General features: G+C 42.7%; 1 protein-coding gene across 2 annotated transcripts; it reads right to left on the bottom strand.

The window, feature by feature from the left end:
- LOC115175113 (cholesterol 24-hydroxylase) lies at window positions 1-26495 on the bottom strand. Of its 2 annotated transcripts, XM_029734310.1 has the most exons (15): window positions 26226-26494; window positions 25894-25971; window positions 25730-25811; window positions 25445-25518; window positions 25175-25261; window positions 24938-25076; window positions 24546-24659; window positions 24105-24267; window positions 23639-23704; window positions 19925-19997; window positions 19745-19829; window positions 17810-17920; window positions 3787-3875; window positions 793-859; window positions 1-610 (listed from the first exon to the last, which is right to left on the bottom strand). In XM_029734310.1, exons 1-15 carry the CDS (start codon window positions 26372-26374, stop codon window positions 455-457), a joined length of 1533 nt encoding a protein of 510 aa, XP_029590170.1. In that variant the 5' UTR covers window positions 26375-26494; the 3' UTR covers window positions 1-454. The 2 variants fall into 2 exon arrangements, with proteins under 2 accessions (XP_029590170.1, XP_029590171.1); XM_029734311.1 differs by lacking the exon at window positions 23639-23704 and having other exon boundaries at window positions 26226-26495.

Here is a 26495-nt window from a genome sequence, read left to right as displayed (position 1 = left end):
TGATGTTTGGTAAATTATTTTATTAAAATATAGTAAATTCACTCCAACAGAGTGGTAATGTTGGTTAGAAAGTTAATCAAAGAAGTTAAACTATACTTTATAAATCTCTTTATATTATGTGATTAATGGTATACTGCATAGTAACCTTTATATTATGTGATTAATGGTATACTGCAGAGCAACAACATGATAAGGGTGCATTAACAACAAGGAATCGGTACAAATATAAACACTCCTATGTCAAGTCTGTCCTAGTAACTCTTCATCACATAGAACCGTTATATTTAAGATATTATTTCACCATTGATACAAAAAATAAACAATTGTTCAAAATCCATTTTCATTAAAAATAGCTAGATATTTGAATAAGACAGAGGGTATTTGCTCCACTAGAAAGTATAAGGAATAAGACAAGTTATAGAGAAGTGCTAGTCATGTTCAGGTCCCAGTCAGGTCAGGCTGCGGGTGTCTGTCCTCTGTGTCTGATGTTACACACCACTCCACTCTTTGGTCTCAAAGACCCAGTGTCCAGGACGTCAAAGGACTGGCCAGGCAGCAGGCTGAAGTCAAACCTCTGGAGCAGCTTGGCCATCACTACCTTGGCCTCCATCTGTGAACAACAGATCTGTTTAAAGGATGACAAATCTGGTGTGCTCAACTATAAAAAATAAAAAAAGTCTATATTGGAGGCAGAAGTCCAGGAGTAATCTAAATAGGATGGATAATAGGATCAGCAGAGAACACTCTCAAATAAAGTTGTTTCAATGTATTTCATATGGACAGTCTGCTCACCTGTGCGAAGGTCTGTCCCAGACATGAGCGTGGTCCCAGGGCGAAGGGGTAGTAGCAGTAATAGGGTCTTCAGGACAGAAACAAACACAACATGTCTGTTAGTTCCGCATGTGTTTTTCTGTTGCTCATTAAGAAAAATAAGATGTATTTTTTGGGGGTGTGGTTCGATGTGACAGTTACTGATGTTTGTCCCCCATGAGACCAGGTGGTGTAAAGAACTTAAGTTAAAATACATTTAACTACTACTTAAGTAAATTTTTGGGGTATCTATATTTTACTTTTACTCCACTACATTCCTAAAGGAAATAATGTACTTTTTATTCCATACATTTTCCTTGACACCCAAAAATACTTGTTACATTTTGAATGCTTAGCAGGACAGGAAAATTGTGTAATTCACACAATTATCAAGAGAACATCCCTGGTCATCCCTACTGCCTCTAATTGGGCAGACTCACTAAACACAAACGCTTTGATTGTAAATTATGTCGGAGTATTGAACTGTGACCCTGGCTATCCGTAAATAAAAAAAAACAAGAATATCGTGTCGTCTGGTTTGCTTAATATAAGACATTTTACATGATTTATACTTTTACTGGACACTCAAAACCAAATACTTTTAGACTTTTACTCAAGTACTATTTTACTGGGTGGCTTTTACTTTTACTTGAGTCATTTTCTATTAAGGTATCTTTACTTTTACTCAAGTATGAAAATTGGGTACTTTTTCCACCACTGCATGAGACACCACAGGAACAAAGGCAGTATCACTTCCTCAAAAGAGTCCAAGTTAACTCAAGAAATCTGTAATTAATTGTGTTTTTTTGTTGACAAGGTTTTAGTCACGCAATTTTACATCTAGCTAAGGTGTTTAGTGCAGTATTTCTCAAGTAAAAAATGCGCGACATGTTATCTGATCCACTGCGCTAGAGGGCAGGTTTGTCTCACTGTCTGTGTTCTGCCATCGGATAGAGCGCAATCACCACAGCTGTTTATCCCGTGTTAGTGGGCGAAATCAACTACATACACTACCGTTCAAAAGTTTGGGGTCACTTAGAAATGACCTTGTTTTTGAAAAAGAAGCACATTTGTTGTCCATTAAAATAACATCAAATTGATCAGAAATACAGTGTAGACATTGTTAATGTTGTAAATGACTATTGTAGCTGGAAACTACGGATTTTTAATGGAATATCTACATAGGCGTACAGAGTCCCATTATCAGCAACCATCACTCCTGTGTTCCAATGGCACGTTGTGTTAGCTAATCCAAGTTGATCATTTTAAAAGGCTAATTGATCATTTGAAAACCCTTTTGCAATTATGTTAGCACAGCTGAAACTGCAATAAAACTGGCCTTCTTTAGACTAGTTGAGTATCTGGAGCATCAGCATTTGTGGGTTTGATTACAGGCTCAAAATGGCCAGAAACAAATAACTTTCTTCTAAAACTCATCAGTCCATTCTTGTTCTGAGAAATTAAGGCTATTCCATGCGAGAAATTGCCAAGAAACTGAAGATCTCGTACAACGCTGTGTACTACTCCCTTCACAGTGCAAATTGGCTCTAACCAGAATAGAAGGAGTGGGAGGCCCCGGTGCATAACTGAGCAAGAGGACAAGTACATTAGAGTGTCTAGTTTGAGAAACAGACGCCTCACAAGTCCTCAACTGGCAGCTTCATTAAATAGTACCCGCAAAACACCAGTCTCAACGTCAAGAGTGAAGAGGCGACTCTGGGATGCTGGCCTTCTAGGCAGAGTTGCAAAGAAAAAGCCATATCTCAGACTGGCCAATAAAAATAAAAGATTAAGATGGGCAAAATAACACAGAGACTGGACAGAGGAACTCTGCCTAGAAGGCCAGCATCAAGGAGTCGCCTTGTAAATTTGTAAATTTGTTTAATACTACCAAGAATCATTCTGTGTGACCCTGATCTAGCCAACTGCAGTAAAAGGTTAACCTACTTGCACTTTTTAGTTAATTTTGGCACTGGAATAAATGTTTCTGACTAATATCGATGTCACAAACAGTGCATTTGGAAAGTATTCAGACCACTTCACTTTTTCCACATTTTGTTACGTTACAGCCTTATTTTATAATGGATAAATTCGTTTTTTCTCCCTCAATGTACACACAATACCCCATAATGACAAAGCAAAAAAGCAAAGGTTTTTAGAATTTTTTGTAAATATTACATTTAAATATGTATTCAGACCCTTAATCAGTACTTTGTTTAAGCACCCTTGGCAGCGATTACAGCCTTGAGTCTTCTTGGGTATAAGCTTGGCACATCTGTATTTGGGTAGTTTCTCCCATTCTTCTCTGCAGATCCTCTCAAGCTCTGTCAGGTTGGATGGGGAGCGTTGCTGCACAGCTATTTTCAGGTCTCTCCAGAGATGTTAGATCAGGTTCAAATCCAGGCTCTGGCTGGGCCACTCAAGGACATTCAGAGACTTGTCCCGAAGTCACTCCTGTGTTGTCTTGGCTGTGTGCTTAAGGTTGTTGTCCTGTTGGAAGATGAACCTTCGCCCCAGTCTGAGGCCCTGAGCGCTCTGGAGCAGGTTTTAATCAAGGATCTCTCTGTACTTTGCTCCGTTCATCTTTGCCTCGATTATATATACAGGTATGTGCCTTCCTAAATCATGTCCAATCAATTTCATTTACCACAGGTGGACTCCAAACAAGTTGTAGAAACATCTCAAGGATGATCAATGGAAGAAACAGGATGCACCTGAGCTCAATTTTGCAAAAATGTCTAAAAAACTTTTTTTTCTTCGTCATTATGGGGTATTGTGTGTAGATCGATGAGGAAAATTGTTTTTTAAATACATGTTAGAGTAAGGCTGCAACATAACAAAGTGTGGAAAAAGTGAAGTGGTCTGAATATTTTCTGAATGTACTGTATGCCGGTTTCAACGAGAGAAGTTCTGCTTTAATCAATTCAAATGTTGTAAAGAAACAATAAAACAATAAAAACATATCGTGTGACTTACTTGGCAGCGTCTGGATGGAACCTCTCTGGGTCAAACTTCAGCGGGTCCTCAAAGAACTTATCCAACCTTCCACAGACATACGAACTGAACTGTAAACAGACAAGATAGAGGCAAACATAAAAAATTTAAGACAGTTTAGGAAATAAAATAAGTACACCCACACCCAAAATAGTTAATGGAGGTGTTGACTACACTGTTAAAATGAAGTGCATTGTAACACCAAAACTCTTTCAATATGCTTTGTGTTGTAGTCACGACAGACAAAGATATATAGTTAAGCAAACTTTACTAGGCATGTTGTCAACCAGCACATTAATAAAGTAACAACTGGTGTCCGTTTCCTGTGTAACATCAATATTGCTACATGTTCTTTTTTCTTTTTTAACAACAAAGGCAGACTCCACCTAACTTTGGCTTGTAGTCTGCAAAAAACTGGAATGTGAACTGAATATTTGTTTACTGTCTCTGACTGTCCATTCATTATTATTATTTTTACTTTCGCACAAAGTCTTTCAGGTGTATAGGTCTTCGGATGGCCCTACCAGACCTTGTGTGGGGAGTGTTGATTACATCAGGAGGTGCTTGACCTGAGATGTTTGGATCTTCTTGTTGAGGTGCAGCGTCCACGTCTAGGTTGTGTTCAGCACCCTGCTGGGCGTCAGCTCGTCCTCTGTTTACTGGCTCTGTACCAGGCTCCTCAACAGTGGGGAAATCCTCCTCTATTTCTCTGCTCTTCCTCAGGGGTCGCCTGTTCCTCCTGAAGACTTGTCCCTGTTCTGTCTTCACCTCATAGGACCTTTGCTCCACAGGTCTGACTACTGTGACCCTCTGCCACCACTGTTTCTGTCCTGTGAGTGTCTGAACTCTCACCCTGTCATCTCATTGCAGCTCTGTGAGATCCTTAGCAGAGGTGTCGTAGTACTTTGCCTGTTTCTGCTGTCTTTATTTGAACTTCTCCAGATGACAGTTTGCCATCCTCGGTCTCAGAAGATTTTCACTCATTATAAGTAGTGTCTTTGTACGTTTTCCCATGAGCACCATTGCAGGGCTGCTGTCTGTTCCTTGTGACGGGGTATTTCTGTGATCCAGCATGGCCAGGTATGGGTCAGCACCTGCTCTCTTTGCCATCAGTCTTTTTGCTGTTTTCACTGCCGATTCCACTTTCCCATTACTCTGTCAGGGCTCTGCTGGCGTTTGCTATTGGTTGTCCTCCCTGCACCAAGGCTGCTCCTAACCCACTCTCTGAAGCATCACACTGTAGTACAAGCTGCTCTGTTGGGTTGTAGTATTTCAGCACAGGTGTCTGTGCAATGGTATCCCTGATTTTATTGAAAGCCTGCTCATGTCTCTCTGACCACTCCCACAGTGAGTCCTTGTGTGTTAGCTGTCGCAGTGGCTCGCAGAGCTCCGTGGCGTGGCTGCAGAACTTAGCTAGGTAGTTTACCATGCCCAGGAAGCGCTGCACCCCCTGCACATCTGTAGGCCTAGGCATCTGTTTGATGGCTAGAAAATAAAGGAAAGCCGCACACTCTAAGAGCTCAGATGCAAAAATTTTAATAACCAACGTTTCGACAGCTAAGCTGTCTTCATCAGGGTATCATCACAAACACTGCTCCGCTAGCCAGCACCTCGCCTTTATAGGTGTGCGTTTCTTTTTTCTAGATTGATCTGTTTGATGGCTGTCACTTTTCCTGGGTCCACTTTCAACCCCTCTGATGTTAGCAGGTGGCCAATGTAGGGCACTTCCTTCAGCCTGAGCTGCAGCTTCTCTGGATTCAGCTTGATATTGAGCTTCCTGCATCCGTCCAGGAGCATTTTCAGGTTTTTGTCATGGTCCAGAGTCGCCGCTTCATCGTTGTCTCCTTCTCCCACAAGCAGGATGTCATCTGCAATGAGTTTGACTCCTGGAAGACCTTCCATTGCCTGGTTCAACTTCATCTGAAAGATCTCTGGGGCTGGACTGATTCCCACTGGCATGAGCAGCCACCTGTAGCATCCCATGGGAGCAGAGAACGTGGCGAGATAGCTGGATTCCTCCTCCAGTTCCACATGCCAACATCCATTTTTTACATCACAAACAGAGAACACGTGTGCTCTGTTCAGATCTGGCAGCACGTCTTCAATAATGAGAAGTGGGTAATGGCTCCTCTTGAGTGCCTTGTTGAGAGGCTTCGGATCAATACACACTTAGTTTTCCAGACGGTTTCTTCACTACGATCAGGCTGCTAATCCAATCTGTACTTTTTTCAACTGCTTTTATCATCCTTCTTTTCTCTAGACCACTGAGCTCCTCTTTGAGTGGTTTATATAGTGCTACTGGCATTCTTCTCTTTGGCAGCTGGACGGGCTCCACTCGCTCACCCACTTGCAGCTTCAGTTTGCCAGGTAGGCATCCATCTCCCTGGATTACATCAGAGTACTCCTGTTTAATTTGCTCTTTAGTCCAGGATCCTGTTGTTTTCTCGATGGCCAGGATGTTGTGATGCTGCACAGTAATCAACTCCATTGCCTGGTGTCGTGTCTTTGGCTATGCCGGATTAAATGATATGACATGCTAATTTATAAAATGATTTCTCTGTAATTAATATTACCTGATTAAGCTAATTGTCACGAGCGTCTAGGACCAGTGGATATATGAAATCAGGAGCAGGAGACAGAGGGCCGGAGCAACTGAGTTTTAATAGGCAATACCAGTCGCAATAGCCGTTGGGCACAGGGCGAGTGGCGAAGTCCGCCAGGAGAAAACACTTCTCTCAAAAAAAAGGAAATCAAAGAAGCGCACAAAAAAACAAACAGCGCGCGGGGCGCAGCCCGGCAATATAATGACTTCCTAAATCGGAGGTAACACAACTGTCCTTCATGAACAAACGAACAATCCCGCACGAGAACCCCAACTGAAAATACACATTAAATAACCCCCCACTAATGAAAAACACAAAACAGGTGCGGGATCGACAGACAAAACCAACAGACACAGAAACAACGATCGGTGGCAGCTAATAGGCCGGCGACGACGACCGGCGAGCGCCGCCCGACCGAGGAGGGGCGCCACCTTCGTTAGATACTGTGACACTAATCATGTAAATGTAAATAACTAGAAAGTCGGGGCACCACAGAAGAACGTTTATAGAGCCGTTATCTTCCGAATATACTCTTAAAATACTTAGTAATATTTTACATCGATAGCAGTCAATATTAACCCTTATCTTATTTTCAGTCTCATAATGAAAGTTCACGAACCCTGGCTAACAAGTTGAATCAGCAATACAAAATTGGGTTTAATTATTTATTTACTAAATACCTAACTAATCACACAGAATTACAAATACACAGAACACCAATGATGTCATACAGAATTCACCCCTGGTGAACAGAACCTGTATGAAAGCTGGTTACACAAAGGAAAGGGGGTTGGGCTTGAATGAAAGGGCGGGAAGATTTAGGAACACAGAAACAGCAGCTATGCTATCGTAAATACATTATCTTATGCATTCTAAATTACCGCCCATTTGGAAAAGGAAAATGCAATAAATATTTACTCTGAGCTGCGCTTCGGTAGATTGGTCGTAGATGCTGGCCGGGTTGGCCAACAGATCTTCCTGTAGTGGAAGAATGTCTCTGGTGGTAAATTGGATACGTGGTGGTATCTTCGTCTGGTTGTTAGACTGGATCCGTCGCCCGTCCTTTCCTAGCCCACGGTAGCAGCGGCTAACTCAACGGCTAGGAAGTATCACTTCTGTAGTGAATAAGCTCAAAGTTCATACCAGTTCATACCATAGCTCACGCCGAGGTTGGCTTAGTTCTGTCCTTGATATGTGTGTCCTTCTAACGTAGAGGCTGCAGACCTCCCGTACTGGAACTAACTGGTTATCTTTTCGTCAAAGGCTTATATAGTGGAGAGGGGGGAAGGAGGTGTTTCATCGTTTATAACCCCATGTCTCGTCACAGGGTTGGGCCACTGATCGAGCAGGGCACTTTCCTTATGAAAACCCAATTCTCTCATTTGGAAGCTAAAATTACATTTAATCTCCTAACAAACAATTTCAATATCAAACATTTCAATTGCATAACAATTCCATGTGACTCTGATAACTAGAGGGTTATACTTTCTCAGGTGCAGTTTATGTCGTCCTGTCATCAATCATAATGTCCCAGATAACAATGAACTGACCTCCATACTCATTACGTTATCAAGCATATTTCCAACTGGTTTTATTATGTAAATATGGTTCCTTTCCCCATTTGTTTGATGTTCCCAGACTCTCTATATTTAACAGGACAGCAGTCCTTCAGTAGGGTCAGTAAGAGAGGGGAAGGGAGAAAGGTATTTATGGGGGGGGTCATAAACCTTACCCACAGGCCAACGTCATGACAGTCCCCCCATGTTGGGTTCAATCTTGCGATTAAATTGCATGTTATAAACCAACATAAAAATGAACGTGGGTTGTCCTGGTTGTGGATCATCGTTGTGGTCCCCATCTGGCGGTCGACCCGGGTAGGGTGTCTGCAAATGATGAAGTCCGCTCCAAGGCTGGGCAGCAGATGTCCAGTTGGTGGTTGCTATTGCAGTCCCCCCTCTGGTGGTCGACCCGGGTAGGGTCTCTGCAAATGAAGATGTCCGTTCCATGACTCGGCAGCGGATGTCCGGATTGGGATCGCCGTTCCGGACCCGTCGTCTGGTCGTCCAGACTGGGATATCTGGGCAGTAACTTAGGCAGATGTTAACAACGCACACACACTCATGAAATATATCATTACATTTCCTCCCAAATGAGCGGCGTTGTGGCACTAACTGATGGTTGTATGGGGGAGTTGTTTATGGCTCTATCACTTTCTATGTGCCAAAGAAAATGAAACAAATTAATGAAAGCATAAACAAAACAAAATAGTTATGCCACCTTAATCATCTAATTGGACTGTATTCTATCTACGTCCATGGTCTTGGCAAAATGACCCTATCATGGCATTGTCTAATGTCATATCTAGGGCTTTCCTAATTTGCGGGGTGGCGCTTAGGGTACTATCCTAAGTTGACAACTATATGATAAGTCTACAGCTGTATGGCACTAGTTTTGGGCAGTCTACAGGATGACCTATGGACTTCTGGTTAGAAAACTGGTGAGTGCTGTAGAGTCAAAGGCCTAGAAGTAAATGTTCAACTTTACTAAGGCTGGTATTTTGCTTGGACCCTTAAGTGATCCTAGCATAAATCCTAATTGGATGTTCCGTTGTGCATGTGCGTTTATGCTTACACAATCGCGCATGTCAAGGGAAGAAAACCAAGTATTCTGGCAGATTACAACTTGTTCAGAATGAGTCTGACGTAGTCAGGTAATTTTCCGGTCAATGCCTGGAGGTCAGTCAGAATTGGTGTCAAGGGAGTCTGTAGTAGTTTTCTACAAGTCACGGTGTCTTCCACTATTGTAGTGGCGTTAGGTATGAAGTCTATTTCATAGCTATGTTATCCACGGAGGAGCTAACCTCACGACGGAAGTACTCTAAGTATTAGACCAGTCGTACGTGGTGTGATCATGCTTCATGACTTCTAATAACTTTTCTCCTGAACGGAGGGTTCTATTTATTAGTGGCATGTGTTAACCATTGGAAGAGTGCACTGGAGATTCCCTTCCCCGTGTTGCACTCTGAGTGACTCCTATGTCGCTATTATCAATAGCAATTTAACTTGTGAGGTTACTAATCCTCTTACTGAGTGTTGCTGGACTGACTGTGGTATTGGCACTGGTATTCAAGGGGTCCAGTTGTCCTACCGATTTATTCTGAAATATTATCTACCGGAACACATGATTGGAGCATATTACTAGTTGTATTGTAGTTGAACCTACACATGGCAAGGAATGACTATTGTTGCCATTTGTTTTGGAGGTGGACAAGTCCACTGGACTTCCTTTACGACCAGTGTGGTACACCTCAGAACTATCTTAGATGTGTTCTAAGAAAACCCCCGTCTAGGGGCCTGTCTGCTCCTCACTGTTCTCATAGGGGAGTTTACAACTAGATTTGATTTATGCTCTGGCGGCCTCGTACGGTGTTGTCCGTAGTCTTGACCCCCCCACCGGCCTCGATGAGGCTCATCATGGGTCTGGGCTACTATTCCCCCCCTTTGTGTCTCGGGACCCCCCCACCAGCGGGTGGTGTTGGTGTCCGAGGCGCAAACGAAAAGGTCGGACCCTATGTACGAGTTGTCAGTGGCCGCGTTATTATGAGAATGGCTGTAACCTTTCAACCAAATCTCCTGGTGTTTGTGCGTCAACACCCTCAGTGGCTGTCGAGGTCTGTCAGTCACCACCGCGACCGCGTGTGGCAACCTCTTCAGTACCTGCAAACTGAGACGAGGATATCGGTCTGTGATATCGCAAAGTGTTTCACCAGTGGGAGTCATCGGGTCAGTTGCTGGACTGACGCCATTAGTGTCATTGTAAGGGGTGACAGTCCCCAACAAAGCAGAAGGTGTATCATCGGAAGCAGGGTGTACTCTGCGCATCAATGTTTTTCTTGCTGAGACGGCCGCAGTGCTTGCGGAAGTGTCCGAAGGGCAAGAGAAGTTCATCTCAACTTCCGTATTGCACGACTGCAAGAAGGAGGGAAGTTGCTCATTCACAGAGACAGCTGGCTCGAAATCATGAAAAGAATGGTCAATCAGATTGGCTAATGGAATGTGTTGGATCGGATTCTGCACCAAGAGGTTTCTAAACGTCTTTTTCCCAAGGGGTGCTTTTGACAGATACCCCTCGTGAATGACTGCATTGCAGCTAGCGTTAGGGGAAGACAGTGTGGTCAGTGGAGAAGGCACTGTGGCCTGTGACCATACCTGGTTGGTTTTCCAATCCATCAATGGGAGTAACCGATCCATCAAGTCTGCTCCAAGTAGCAGGGTTACAGTTTCGAGGCTGGTAACATACACAGGATGAACGAGCGATACGTCCTGGAAGTGTAGTTTCAGCATGACTCTCAATGTGAGAGGCGAGGTAGTCTGAGTGACCCCTCGAAGTGTAGTGTCGCATCGTTCCACTTTTAACCAACGTTTAGTTGGCTTCAAAGCCCTTTTGAGATCATCAAACAATGTTTGAGAGATGAGTGATATTGTCGCACCCGAATCAATTAGCGCATGACAAGCTAAGCAGTCCTCCAGGACTGTTTCCTGGTATGGCCGTTTAGATTCGCGGTTAGTTGACATATTCCCCACAAAGTGGAGTGGTCGTTCGCAACGACGTGATGTGCCATGTCTGTTCAAGACGGAAGCAGATTGACTTTTCCGATTTTGAGTGGGCTTCTCAAATTGTTCTCGCTTAAGTTCTTCCCATAGTGGGACTTCTGGAGAACATTGGTCTACGTTTTGATCGTCCTTCAACCCTTTGTTACCCTTGTGCTCTGACACTTTTTGTGGGTTGGGTGCAGGAACGTAGCGAACGGGTCGATTGTAGCGGTAGTCGTTTTGAAGGCGACGTACTTTACAGTTATTTCGACCACGGCGGTTATTGTAATCATGGTTTCGTGGTAGAAACTGTTGTTGTGCGTCAGCTCTCGACGCTCCAATACCTGATAATGCACCCTCTAACTGGAGTGAGTGCTCCTGGTCAAACTTCAAAACCGAGTGGTCAGGGCTCTTAGCGTTGCGAGCTTTTGATGCCTCAAAAGCTGTGCTTGCAAGCTCTCTGAGTTGTAAGATAGGCAAGCCAACGTGGGCTGCAGGGCCCAAGTAGGTAATGAAGGTGGGATACATGTTCGACAGAAACATTTGTTTGAATGGTAACAGCTCTTCCATTCCTGTTTCCGTGAGTAGGCCAAAGTAAGCTGAACGAAGCCTATGATAGAAAGCTTGTGGGTGTTCGTTCCGAGATTGTTTGACCGTGTTAGCCAGTGAGCTATCGTGTTTGCGAGTCGCAGAACTACTGAATTCTAATTTCAAAGCTGTGGCAAGTTTAGCGTAGTCATTTAGCACGTGTTGCTGTTGTAGGCGAATGAACCTCGTCACGTGTCTATTCGACGTTCGCTTCAACAGGTAAACCCTGTCAGAACCCGTAGCGTTCGGGTAGCCATCCAACGCGTGCTCTATGTCAGCTAGGAACGTCTCAGTATCGTTTGGCTGACCTGGAACGGGGTCAAAGGTGGGGAAATTCTTGATGAGTTTGTCAAGGTATTCCACGCCAAGCGGGCGGAGAGGGTTGGCTTCATCCTGTGGAGAAATTGGGGCCGACAGGCCAAGAGGAGAAGCCAAGCTTTGGCTTTGTTGGCCAAGAGGCTCCATGTTACTCAGTGCCGAATGGCCAAGAGGAGAAGGCTGAGGGACACATGATGGAGGCAATGTCTGAAACCTATCGTCTTCACTCCTTTGAGTACCGGACTCCGGTTGCTTGGATGGGTAGTCATGCTGTAGGGCGTGACCATTCTGGACTTCCTCCAGATGGTACCTAAGGGTGGTCTTCTGCTGCATTGCAGAGTCCACTTGAGCGCTTAGAGTACCAATTTTGGACACGTGAGTGTCACACCTGCTCCTTTCGGTCTCAAACTTATCTGTCATGGTTTGCAGATAGAGGTCTTGAGTACGGAGCGAGAGATTCAGTGATGAGATTTCCTCTGCTTGCTTAGAAATCAATATTTCCATCCTCATCACCTGAGTTCTCTCATCATTCATTTGGTCAGCGACTTCAATAAGTTCTGCTGATTTGTCATCCAACTTTGTCACTGTGTTCATTAACTGATCGTCTTTGGTCTGCAGCGCTTTGAGGAGTACCGTGTTATTTTGAGTAACATTCAACAAAACAGCATGCATGTTGTCAAGTTGAGCGCTCCTGTTTGTAGATAACTCTTCAGATTTATCTAGTTTGGCGTGGACATCATCGTATTTAGTTTTGGCTAAATCGAGTTGTTCCTGTAGCATATGATTTTGTTCCTGTAGAAGACGATTTTGTTGAAGAGCTTGTGCTCGTTCATCGTCATAAGTATTTGCAATTACTTTTAATTGTTCCGATTTCAAACACAGTTCCTCGACTAGCAGAATGTTAAAGTGAAGAGAACAGTCACAAAGCCTGTGTTTGATGGTTGATTTTGGAGAGCGTTCGCAATTTCGGTTGTGTTTTCGCTAATGTCATAATTAGGGTTGGTATCCCTGCTGAGTTCAGAGATCGATCCTTTTATGGGTTGAGGTTCACTAATTAGCGGAGGAGTGGTGACCACCTCCTTTGGTAGCTTGCACATTATTAGAAACATTTAGAGGAAAAATTTTCCTATTTTTTTTCAATGTTTGGGTTTGGAATTCATTGAAGCTGCAAAGACAAGTTTAATCTATTTATAGATGTTGACGAACCATCAGTACTGTACCAGTAATGTGGAAGTTGGATGTGAATGAATTTGCGAAAGCAAATTGAATGAATTAATCAATGCCAATGATTAATCCTACCTGGGTAGGCTATCTGGGTATTAAACTTGAATTAACCTGAGGTTGCTTCATCCAGGTTATTATGAGAAGTTTTAAAAGTGTCTCATTTGATTGGAAGAACATTAAGGTATGTTCAACAATTTAACTTATTAAATTGAATGAGATGATAATCCATACAATCTCCATTGATTGGATATCATAAGTGTAAACAGTAGTTCAAATGTTGGGAACACCCCCACTATGGTACACTTCTTCCTTGGGCCGAAGCCACATGGGATTCCCGCTGGGGCGGGACTTCTGTCAGTACTGGATTACTGAATGGGTTTTGCAAAAACCAAATTTTACTGATTGATCAATTTTAATTTACATTTACATACATTTTAGTCATTTAGCAGACGCTCTTATCCAGAGCGACTTACAGTAGTGAACGCATACATTTCATACATATCATACATTTTTTTTCTGTGCTGGCCCCCCGTGGGAATCGAACCCACAACCCTGGTGTTGCAAACACCATGCTCTTCCAACTGAGCTACAGGGAAATCAAACCTGTATAGGGTATTTGGGATTTTGGGAGCTACAGGGAAATCAAACCTGTATAGGGTATTTGGGATTTCAACTTTAATTAACCTGAGAGGTTTATTCATCTAAGTTAATGTGGAAAAAAGATTACAATGTCTCATTTAGAAAACTCATCAATTTGGATATTTTTTTTTTTAAAAGATCCACTTGAGAATGTAAATCTGATATCATGAGTAACGACTTGAGTGTCACCTGACTAATTATTTGAAGGAAAGTACTGGTGACTCTCATAGGGGAGTCTGCTGGCACACGTTGAAATCAACGGAAGTACCCAGGGCAGGACTTTGGTCTACTCGCATCGAAACGCGAGAGACAGACAGAGAGATACTTATAAGCTGGTCAAGCTAATCTCTCCTAACTTTCAATCGGCTGGGTCTTTGTCCTCGCTCGAGAAATTAATAATGACCTAGCCAACACGCGTCTGAAACGCGCGAGGCAGAAATAGCCCAGCGTTTGGCCAAACGTGCTATTTCTCAGATAGCTTTATCAGTCCTCCTACAGAACTGTATAGCTTATGCTCGCCACTGACTACCTCAGAGCACAACACGGAGGCAATTCTCCAGAGCACACATGCACCAATAATTCCGGTCTACAATTCCCATAATGTATATAATCAACTTGGTATATTATGTAATCTGCTTTTCAATTTTATATAGGCTGAATCAAAATGAAAGCTTCATCCTAGTTTAGATTCCTCGCACGGGGGCTCCATATGTTATCGAAATTACCCAAACGTGCGGCCTAGTTTTAGAGTCCACACAGGGTGCGCCAAATATGTCTGTTCAGACCCTTTCCGGATCATTGAACAATGTTAAATTCTTAGGAAGCAGAGTATACTCTGGGCTAACAGTGGAGAAGGCACTGTAAAATTGGGTTTAATTATTTATTTACTAAATACCTAACTAATCACACAGAATTACAAATACACAGAACACCAATGATGTCATACAGAATTCACCCCTGGTGAACGGAACCTGTATGAAAGCTGGTTACACAAAGGAAAGGGGGTTGGGCTTGAATGAAAGGGCGGGAAGATTTAGGAACACAGAAACAGCAGCTATGCTGTCGTAAATACATTATCTTATGCATTCTAAATTACCGCCCATTTGGAAAAGGAAAATGCAATAAATATTTACTCTGAGCTGCGCTTCGGTAGATTGGTCGTAGATGCTGGCCGGGTTGGCCAACAGATCTTCCTGTAGTGGAAGAATGTCTCTGGTGGTAAATTGGATACGTGGTGGTATCTTCGTCTGGTTGTTAGACTGGATCCGTCGTCCGTCCTTTCCTAGCCCACGTTAGCAGCGGCTAACTCAACGGCTAGGAAGTATCACTTCTGTAGTGAATAAGCTCAAAGTTCATACCAGTTCATACCATAGCTCACGCCGAGGTTGGCTTAGTTCTGTCCTTGATATGTGTGTCCTTCTAACGTAGAGGCTGCAGACCTCCCGTACTGGAACTAACTGGTTATCTTTTCGTCAAAGGCTTATATAGTGGAGAGGGGGAAAGGAGGTGTTTCATCGTTTATAACCCCATGTCTCTTCACAGGGTTGGGCCACTGATCGAGCAGGGCACTTTCCTTATGAAAACCCAATTCTCTCATTTGAAAGCTAAAATTACATTTAATCTCCTAACAAACAATTTCAATATCAAACATTTCAATTGCATAACAATTCGATGTGACTCTGATAACTAGAGGGTGTATACTTTCTCAGGTACAGTTTATGTCGTCATGTCATCAATCATAATGTCCCAGATAACAATGAACTGACCTCCATACTCATTACGTTATCAAGCATATTTCCAACTGGTTTTATTATGTAAATATGGTTCCTTTCCCCATTTGTTTGATGTTCCCAGACTCTCTATATTTAACAGGACAGCAGTCCTTCAGTAGGGTCAGTAAGAGAGGGGAAGGGAGAAAGGTATTTATGGGGGGGGTCATAAACCTTACCCACAGGCCAACGTCATGACACTGGATAGCCTTACTGCCTAGAATGGGCCTGTGCACATTCTTGTTGACTACGATGAACTCAACTTGGTAGGTTTTCTTATTGCGTGGATTGATCACTTTAAGTTTTTAGCACAGAGTCACGTTGACGTTCGGCGCGATGACTAGCCTGTAAACGCAGCACTTTTTCAAACTGCCGCCTGGGATGTATTCTTCATTTACATCGATGAGATCCAGGTTCTTTTGAGTACCGCTGTCATCATGTTTCAATATGCTTTGTGTTGTAGTCATGACAGACAAAGATATATAGTTAAGCAAACTTTACTAGGCATGTTGTCAACCAGCACATTAATAAAGTACGTAACAACTGGTGTCCGTTTCCTGTGTAACATCAATATGAGTAACATCAATATTGCTACACAAACTAGTCGCAACTGAGCTGCTGTCACGATTCCCACCGACGGTGGCGCCCCCTCCTGCTCGGGTGGCGCTCGGTGGTCGTCGTCACCGGCCTATTAGCTACCACTGATTCCCTTTTTTGGTTTTCCCATTTTTTGGTTTTGTGCACCTGTGTTTAGTGTGGTTAATTAGCGGAGCTATTTATGTTAGCTGGTCCGCTTCCGTGTTGTGCGGGATTATTTCTATGTTAACGGTTCAGGTTCGTGTCGGCGCTATTTTACGCCGTGTGTACTTTCTCCCCTGTGTTTGGGAATATTTTGTTTCAGTAGTGAGTGTACATTAAATACGCCACTACCCTGTGCTCGCTGCTTCCTGTGCCTCATTCCTTCACCACGACTGCCAATCCGTTACAGCTGCCACCAACTTGAAGGAGACAAAACCTTATCTTTGCTGGAGTATTGACACACATAACATGGTGTGTTGTAACACCACTAAATCAAATATTGTGCAACACCTTGCCGGGGACAGGGAGCACTAACAGAAAAGGTTAAACACTATTTTGAGTTTCGAGTTCTGTTTAGAGCAGAATTAGATCCATTCTCTTTTGGTGTCATTTCCTTTGTCTATGTGGGAATGGGTGCTGTCCTCATTGAACGTCAAATTGCCTCACAGTTTTGATATCCGCTCATCATGATCCATTACACAACAAACTGCTTAATACCAAATATAGGCTTCTTTCTTCAAACATGTAAACAACATTGTGTGAAAGAATCATAGTCTAAAAATGTTGAATTACCCACAATCCTCTAAAAACAGAGTCATGCGTCAAGATAAGAAATGCAACGTGATTAAAACCAAAGACTTCCAATGAGTTCAATCAATCTATTGTCTCTCACTTTGGTTATCCTCATAAAAGATCATTACATTTTGAGTAACATATTCAGTTGGATTTACATTACTTTAGTAAAATTAAATTAACAAATCATTGAAATGACTTGCATTTGTAAACCATTGATTGTATGAGAAACACCATTTTAGAGTTTTGATGCAGCCTTTTACATTCACTGAACCCCCAAAATGGGTTTTCACAACGCTCTCTTAAAAACACCCATATTCAGAGTGAAGAACCACTTTGGGTGTTTCAGAGTTCCTTCCTTTACTACATTGAGGTATGAGCCATACTGGCTTGGACAAGGCTACTTCATTCGTTTACTACATTGAGGTATGAGCCATACTGGCTTGGACAAGGACACTTCATTCCTTTACTACATTGAGGTATGAGCCATACTGGCTTGGACAAGGACACTTCATTCCTTTACTACATTGAGGTATGAGCCATACTGGCTTGGACAAGGACACTTCATTCCTTTACTACATTGAGGTATGAGCCATACTGGCTTAGACTAGGCTACTTCATTCCTTTACTACATTGAGGTACCACAGCGTATCACATGTTAACACCACAACTAAACTTAGAGATATTAAAGGGATACTTTTCCTCCAGAGTCAGATGAACTCCTGGATACTATTTTTATGTCTCTGTGTCCAGTATGAAGGAAGTTAGAGGTAGTTTCCCGAGCAAATGCTAACTAGCGTTAGCGCAATGACGAAGTCTATGGGTATCTGCTAGTATGTATCCTTTTAACATACAATAACACTCATCACTCATCCACATTGTTTTTGAGGTGACTACTCACGACGCATGAGACTCCTGCTGGGATGGGGATGCCGTTGATGACGATGTCGTTGGGGATGAAGCGAGAAGTGCCTGGTGCTGTAGGGTACAACCTTAGAGTCTCCTTCAAAACCTAACGGGGGGGAGATGATATGAATCAAACACACCATGCTGATTAATTAACCATGTGAAGAGTTACCTGACCTGAGACTTGAACACTTGCGTTAGCTCCCTGAACTGAATCACACTGGTCACAGACGTCAATTCAACATCTAGTTTTGATTTACATTTGATTTAGTTGTAAACGTAAATTCAACTTGAAATCAATAAAAATTGTCAATAAAAATTGTCACCATGTCATTTGATTTAGGTTAAAAGGATTTCTGCAAAACCAATCAGTTTTCCAAGTCATCACATAGATTTTTTGGGTTGAAATGAAGTGGAAACAACTCTGATAATGGGATGCAATGCCTAGGCTTTAGCTCAGCCGGCTAATACAGTCTTGCAGCATGCAGATCAACCGGGTTAACATCCAGTTGGTCACACAACTGCTGTTAATATAGTACAAGTATTGTATAAATAGTATATTAGTATACTAGTAATACGTTTTAAATCAAATTTTATTTTTCACATGCGCCGAATACAACAGCTTACCTTGAAATGCTTACTTACAAGTCTTTAACCAACAATTTAGTTTCAAGAAAAATAAGAGTTGAGAAAATATTTACTAAATAAACTAAAGTAAAAAAACAAAAGAGTAACAATAAGATAGCAAGGCTATATACAGGGGTTACCGTACAGAGGCAATGTGTGGGGGTACAGGCTAGTCAAGGTAATTGTGGTAATATGTACATGTAGATAGGGGTAAAGTGACTATGCATAGCTAATAAACAGCGGGTCAATGTAAATAGTCTGGGTGGCCATTTGATTAGTTTAGTTGTTCAGCAGTCTTATGGCTTGGGGGTAGAACCTGTTAAGGAGCCTTTTGGTCATAAACTTGGTGCTCCGGTACAGTTTGCCGTGCGGTAGCAGAGATGACTATGGCTGGAGTCTTTGAATTTTTTGGGGGCCTTCCTCTGATACTACCTAGTATATAGATCCTGGATGGCAGGAAGCTTGGCCCCAGTGATCTACTGGGCCGTACACACTACCCTCTGTAGCGCCTTCTGGTCAGATGCCGAGAAATTGCCATACCAGGCGGTAATGCAACCGGTCAGGATGCTCTCGATGGTGCAGCTGTAGAACTTTTTGAGGATCTGGGGACTCATGCCAAATATTTTCAGTCTCTTGATGGGGAAAAGGTGTTGTCGTGCCCTGTTCACAACTGTCTTGGTGTGTTTGGATCATGATAGTTTGTTGGTGATGTGGACACCAAGGAACTTGAAACTCTCGACCCGCTCCACTTCAGTCTAGTCAATGTTTATGTGGCCTGTACGGCCCTCCTTTTCCTTTAGTCCACAATCAGCTCCTTTGTCTTGCTCACATTGAGAGAGAGGTTGTTGTCTCTGACCTCCTCCCTATAGGCTGTCTCATCGTTGTCAGTGACACTGTTGTGTCGTCAGCAAACGTAATAATGGTGTTGGAGTCGTGGGTGATCAGGGAGTACAGGAGGGGACTAAGCACACACCCCTGAGAGCCCTCAGTGTTGAGTATCAGCATTATATCCTTTGCGTACGACTCGTTGAAGAAAACATCTTCATCCAGTTCCAGGGGAGTAATTGTGCTACAAAGTAGTACAAAGTAGCACAATTCGTTGAGAGCCCGTAAAATGACAGCCATCTCCTCCAGCGCCATTCTATCAGCCATCGTAAAACATTGTATAACGTACAATATGGTTTCTGTTTATAGATGTCAGTTCCAATTCTGAGTCCTGGATCTGGTTTGTAGCTCCATTGCTGTCACTGTCAGGCCAATGACAAGACAGCACAAACGGACCTGGGACCGGTAGATCATTTACCTGAGACAGGTAGGTCATTTTCCCCAGGTCGTCAAAGCTGATTTCCTGTTTCATCCCGATGACGTCATCCACTTCCTGCTTCACCCTGGAGAGGTCAGAGACACTCACAAACTCAACCAACCTGTTTTTATTACAGAAAGGATCAATAATGAAAATAGAAATGATGAAAACAAGTCCTACTTCGTCAATATCTCTGGCAGCCTTCCCAGTTCCATGACGGCAAAAGCTATTTGATTGGCTGTTGTCTCTTGCCCTGTCATGATTAAAACAAACTAATGTAATGTCACTGTTGTTTCTTCAAATTTCACTTGAGCGGGAAAAACTATATTACTAAGATGGATATATATATATATATATATAGCTGAAGTCGGAAAATTACAAACACTTAGGTTGGAGTCATTAAAACTCGTTTTTCAACCACTCCACAAATGTCTTGTTAACAAACTATACTTTTGGCAAGTTGGTTAGGACATCTACTTTGTGCATGACACAAGTAATTTTTCCAACAATTGTTTACAGACAGATTATTTCACTTAAAACTCACTGTATAACAATTCCAGTGGGTCAGAAGTTTACATACACTAAGTTGACTGTGCCTTTAAACAGCTTGGGAAATTCCAGAAAATGATGTCATGGCTTTAGAAGCTTCTGATAGGCTAATTGACATCATTTGAGTCAATTGGAGGTGTACCTGTGGATGTATTTCAAGGCCGACCTTCAAACTTAGTGCCTCTTTGTTTGACATCATGGGAAAATCAAAAGAAATCAGCCAAGACCTCAGAAAAAAATTGTAGACCTCCACAAGTCTGGTTCATCCCTGGGAGCAATTTCCAAACGCCTGAAGGTGCCAAGTACATCTGTACAAACAATAGTACGCAAGTATAAATACCATGGGACCATCCAGCTGTAATACCGCTTAGGAAGGAGACGCGTTCTGTCAACTAGAATATAACTGTTTGGCCATAATGACCATCGTTATGTTTGGAGGAAAAAGGGGGATGCTTTCAAGCTGAAGATCACCATCCCAACCATGAAGCACGGGGGTGGTAGCATCATGTTGCGGTGGTGCTTTGCTGCAGGAGGGACTGGTGTACTTCACAAAATACATGTCATCATGAGTTAGGAAAATTAGGTGAATATATTGAAGCGACATCTCAAGACATCAGTCAGGAAGTTAAAGCTTGGTCGCAAATGGGTCTTCCAAATGGACAATGACCCCAAGCATACTTCCAAAGTTGTGGCAAAATGGCTTAAGGACAACAAAGTCAAGGTATTGGAGTGGCCATCACAAAGCCCTGATCTCAATCCAATAAAAACTTTGTGGGCAGAACTGAAAAAGTGTGTGCGAGTAAGGAGGCCTACAAACCTGACTCGGTTACACCAGCTCTGTCAGGAGGAATGGGCCAAAATTCACCCAACTTATTGTGGGAAGCTTGTGGAAGGCTACCCGAAACATTTGACCCAAGTTAAACAATTTAAAGGCAATGCTACCAAATATTAATTGAGTGTATGTAAACTTCTGACCCACGGGGAATGTGATGAAAGAAATGAAAGATGAAATAAATCATTCTCTCTACTATCATTCTGACATTTCACATTCTTAAAATGAAGTGGTGACCCTAACTGACCTAAAACAAGGAATTTTTGCTAAGATTAAATGTCAGGAATTGTGAAAACTGAGTTTAAATGTATTTGGCTAAGGTGTATGTAAACTTCCGAATTCAACTGTATTATATACTGCTAAAAAAAATAAAGGGAACACTAAAATAACACATCCTAGATCTGAATGAAAGAAATAATCTTATTAAATACTTTTTTCTTTAAAGTTGAATGTGCTAACAACAAAATCACACAAAAATAATCAATGGAAATCCAATTTATCAACTCGTGGAGTTCTGGATTTGCAGTCACACTCAAAATTAAAGTGGAAAACCACACTACAGGCTGATCCAACTTTGATGTAATATCCTTAAAACAAGTCAAAATGAGACTCAGTAGTGTGTGTGGCCTCCACGTGCCTGTATGACCTCCCTACAACGCCTGGGCATGCTCCTGATGAGGTGGTGGATGGTCTCCTGAGGGATCTCCTCCCAGACCTGGACTAAAGCATCCGCCAACTCCTGGACAGTCTGTGGTGCAACGTGGCGTTGGTGGATGGAGCGAGACATGATGTCCCAGATGTGCTCAATTGGATTCAGGTCTGGGGAACGGGCGGGCCAATCCATAGCATCAATGCCTTCCTCTTGCAGGAACTGCTGACACAGTCCAGCCACACGAGGTCTAGCATTGTCTTGCATTAGGAGGAACCCAGGGCCAACCGCACCAGCATATGGTCTCACAAGGGGTCTGAGGATTTCATCTCGGTACCTAATGGCAGTCAGGCTACCTCTGGCGAGCACATGGAGGGCTGTGCGGCCCCCCAAAGAAATGCCACCCCACACCATGACTGACCCACCGCCAAACCGGTCATGCTGGAGGATGTTGTAGGCAGCAGAACGTTCTCCACGGCGTCTCCAGACTCTGTCACGTCTGTCACATGTGCTCAGTGTGAACCTGCTTTCATCTGTGAAGACCACAGGGTGCCAGTGGCGAATTTGCCAATCTTGGTGTTCTCTGGCAAATGCCAAACGTCCTGCATGGTGTTGGGCTGTAAGCACAACCCCCACCTGTGGACGTCGGGCCCTCATACCACCCTCATGGAGTCTGTTTCTGACCGTTTGAGCAGACACATGCACATTTGTGGCCTGCTGGAGGTCATTTTGCAGGGCTCTGGCAGTGCTCCTCCTGCTCTTCCTTGCACAAAGGCGGAGGTAGCGGTCCTGCTGCTGGGTTGTTGCCCTCCTACGGCCTCCTCCACGTCTCCTGATGTACTGGCCTGTCTCCTGGTAGCGCCTCCATGCTCTGGACACTACGCTGACAGACACAGCAAACCTTCTTGCCACAGCTCGCATTGATTTGCCATCCTGGATGAGCTGCACTACCTGAGCCACTTGTGTGGGTTGTAGACTCCGTCTCATGCTACCACTAGAGTGAAAGCACCGCCAGCATTCAAAAGTGACCAAAACATCAGCCAGGAAGCATAGGAACTGAGAAGTGGTCTGTGGTCACCAGCTGCAGAACCACTCCTTTATTGTGGGTGTCTTGCTAATTGCTTATAATTTCCACCTGTTGTCTATTCCATTTGCACAACAGCATCTGAAATTTATTGTCAATCAGTGTTGCTTCCTAAGTGGACAGTTTGATTTCACAGAAGTGTGATTGACTTGGAGTTACATTGTGTTGTTTAAGTGTTCCCTTTATTTTTTTGAGCAGTGTATATATGTATATATATTTATATTAAGGGATTTATATGTTTGAATGTAATGATTAAATAATTCTACCCTGAAACTTAACTATTAGGGATATGGTTTTTATAGCATGTAGAATGGGTAACTAAAGGGTTAAGCATAAGTCTAACGAGGTTGGACTAGGATAAGAGAGGAATGAGTGTCTGTGTGTTTAAGTAAACACCAAGAACTGTTAAACTGTGGTTGACTGACCTAGCTAGAACTCTGAGGGTTTATGATATGGGAGGGAGGAGCCCTAATCTCAGAGGAATGAAACTGTCAGCTGGGTAATGATCTACAGTGTTAAGAGATCTGGGGCCTTAATGTTTGTGTGTATGTGTGTGCGTAAATACGGAGCCTGGTATATAATGATGTCTCTGTACAATGGACATCAGAACGTTCTCGTGAATAAACATTCTGCCTCTTGTAAGCTGGGACTCTGTCTGTTTCATTCAACCAGAATCTTACAAAATTCCGGGTTACAGACTGAGTATTTTAATTGAACATTGAGAACATAATTCTCCTAACATTATAGAAAAAGTATAGCACTTGTTTCAGGGAGACGTACCGGCAATGAAGAACGTCACAAAGTTGTCCAGCATAAGCTCCTCGTCATCGTTTGCTATGTTTTCCTCTGAAATTTACATTTTAGTCATTTAGCAGACGCTCCTATCCAGAGCGACTTACAGTAGTGAATGCATACATTTCATACATTTTTTCCCCGTACTGGTCCACAGTGGGAATCGAACACACAACCCTGGCGTTGCAAACACCATGCTCTACCAACTGAGCCACACGGAAATGATGGATATATATATCAGTTTACAGCATTGAGACAATAGTGCTACTGAACCTCATCAATAACATGACTGTTTTAGCAAACACTTGTCTCACAATGTTACATGCAGAGCCACAGGTAAAAGGTTTCCAATGTTAGCCTGGTCCCAGATCTGTTTGTGCCGTCTTGTCTTGAACAGTGGCAGGAGTTGGCAAGACAGCACGAACAGATCTAGGATCAGGCTACTACAACATGCCTTTGTCAGCCGTCTTGAGGATCTGTGTGAGGATGTCTTTTGGAACGTCCTCTCCATTTTGGACGGCCATTTTCCTCTCGTTGATCCACTGTCTGCCTGTCGAACGCAGCAGTTGACAAGACTTCTTCACCTCGTTGATGAACTTCTTGTTCTTTGGGTAGAGCTAGAAATATGACATCCGACCATTTATTTAAATCCCATCTAGGGACTGTGACTGTAAAACGCATTATGGTGCATTTAGCCACATCTTACAGGCCTCCTACTTGGAAGGACGGCAACAAGAGACTAGAACAAACTGTTCATGAGTGTCAATGTTCTAACTGTATTTGTTTCTTATAAAATAGGATTTTATCTGATGAAACTGTAGGATTTCAAATAGATAAATTCAATAAGCAATCATTCTCGAGAAGCATCCCTAAAATACTTGATGTCATTATTTACCTGGAAGGTGAAGTCTCTGAGATAGTGGACCATTCCCTTCAGACACATCTCTATAGCGTTGGGAAACGGAGAGTCACTCTTATTCAGCAGATCCAGCTCCACTCCAAACGCCACCTACAGATGATATAAAAACAGAGGATTGACAACATCTTACAACATGATAAGGTAAAACTCCTGGTTCTAGTTATGCTAATTATAGCTAGCACATTGGCTTGGTGAGACTAAATTGTATATAGCTTAGGTAATGAGTGTGTTATCAGTTGTCATTAGCAAAAAACTGCCTGTTATGACAATTTTACTGTCAGATATACAAACAAATGTAGCTTTATAACAGAAAGAATAAAGTGTAAGTGCAGTGTGGTGATCTGAGGGGAACAGGAAGTGAACGTTACCTTAGTGATGACATCCAGTGTCACACAGTTGAACAAGTGGTGCATGTTGGCAGCTGTGTTGGTGTCAGCCATGTCTGCCAGTTTATCCATCAGCTTCTCTGCCCTCTCGTTGAACACACCCATCTGACCCCGCAGGTACCTAACAATACACAGCAATGATGGATGGATGAACAGATGGATGGCTGGATGGATTGATCAATGGATTATTACACCATGTGAAATGGATAAGTGACTTACAGACTGCTGAAGGCAGGGTCCATTATTCTTCGCTGTTTGTACCACTCATCATGATTCTGTGCTGTGACCAGGCCATTTCCAAAAAACCTATGAAGAAGAAGGACAACAGAGTATTTACCCTAAACCTGAATTAACTGACCAGTGACCAGCATGGCGAAAACCAGCATTAGGAGGGATTATGTTGAAAGAGTTGGTACCAACCAAAACATTATCACAATAAATAGTAGTAGGAAGTATATTTAGATAACATTAATTATACAGAGGACTCACCTCTGTCCAAACAGGTTGAAGAGACGCTTGTAGACCAGTGAGTCTTTGGGGTACTTAGGTGACATCAGAACTTCCTGTGGAGACAAAGCAAAGTGTCAGTTTGGTTTGAAGGGGCAATTGGGGTAATGGGTTATTTTACAGCACTTTAATTTCAGAAATTAACATGGTAAAATGTATAATTAACCTAATCTTGGTTAACCCAGAACTAAAATCTTGCTTATTTGGCCCGATGTTTACGTTGTCAGTCCATCAGAGATTATAATTACAGTAATTTATCAGGTATACCTTGGTGGTTTCAGGACAGGTCACACACAACACCACAACATGCATTTCGTTGATACGGTAGACCGGTCCATATGTCTCAGACCTGTCAAAGATAAAATATATCTCTATTTATTGTCCCAGGATAAACAACACCTGATTCAATGTGTGTGTAGCATTCAACAAACCATTCCAGAAATTTGTCGTGGACAAATCGATCATTGCGCATCTCCCTCAGCAAGGTTGGGGAATGACCAAATATAAAACTGGGGGAGAACAAGAGACAAATTAATCCATAAATGACAAATAAGGAGGTTATGACATGAGTGATACCTTCACCTAGTGAAAAGGAAAAAGGCAGGTGAAACAGCGACCCTGACGGCTGTTGAGGTCAACTTTCACCTAATGTAGTTCCTTATCAACAAATCTGATGCGTTATGTCGTCTCTCAATATAGTTGAAACTAACATTTAGCTAAAGCATTTTAAAATAAATATTCAAGTTACATAATACTGACTCACCTATCCCTTGGTGGTCCCGGTATGTGATCATATTTCAGATGAATATATTTTATGTAAAGACAAAAACATAGAAACGCGATCAAAATCAAACCAAGCAGGCAAATAAGCAAATAACCGATCCAACCTGCAATCAGATGAAAAAGTGTCATATTTCCGAAGACTAGATATCTCGCAGTGACCCTACAAACCAGTTGTGTGGTCGTTTATTTTGGACGGAATTTGGTCACCCGTAGTACTAGTAGTAGAGAAGAGAAGCATATGTGAAGCAAG

This window comes from Salmo trutta, chromosome 35, assembly GCF_901001165.1.
Source record: "Salmo trutta chromosome 35, fSalTru1.1, whole genome shotgun sequence".
Taxonomy (NCBI): domain Eukaryota; kingdom Metazoa; phylum Chordata; class Actinopteri; order Salmoniformes; family Salmonidae; genus Salmo; species Salmo trutta.
Note: the sequence above shows the minus strand (reverse complement) of the source record. Positions and strands in the feature narration are given on the sequence as shown.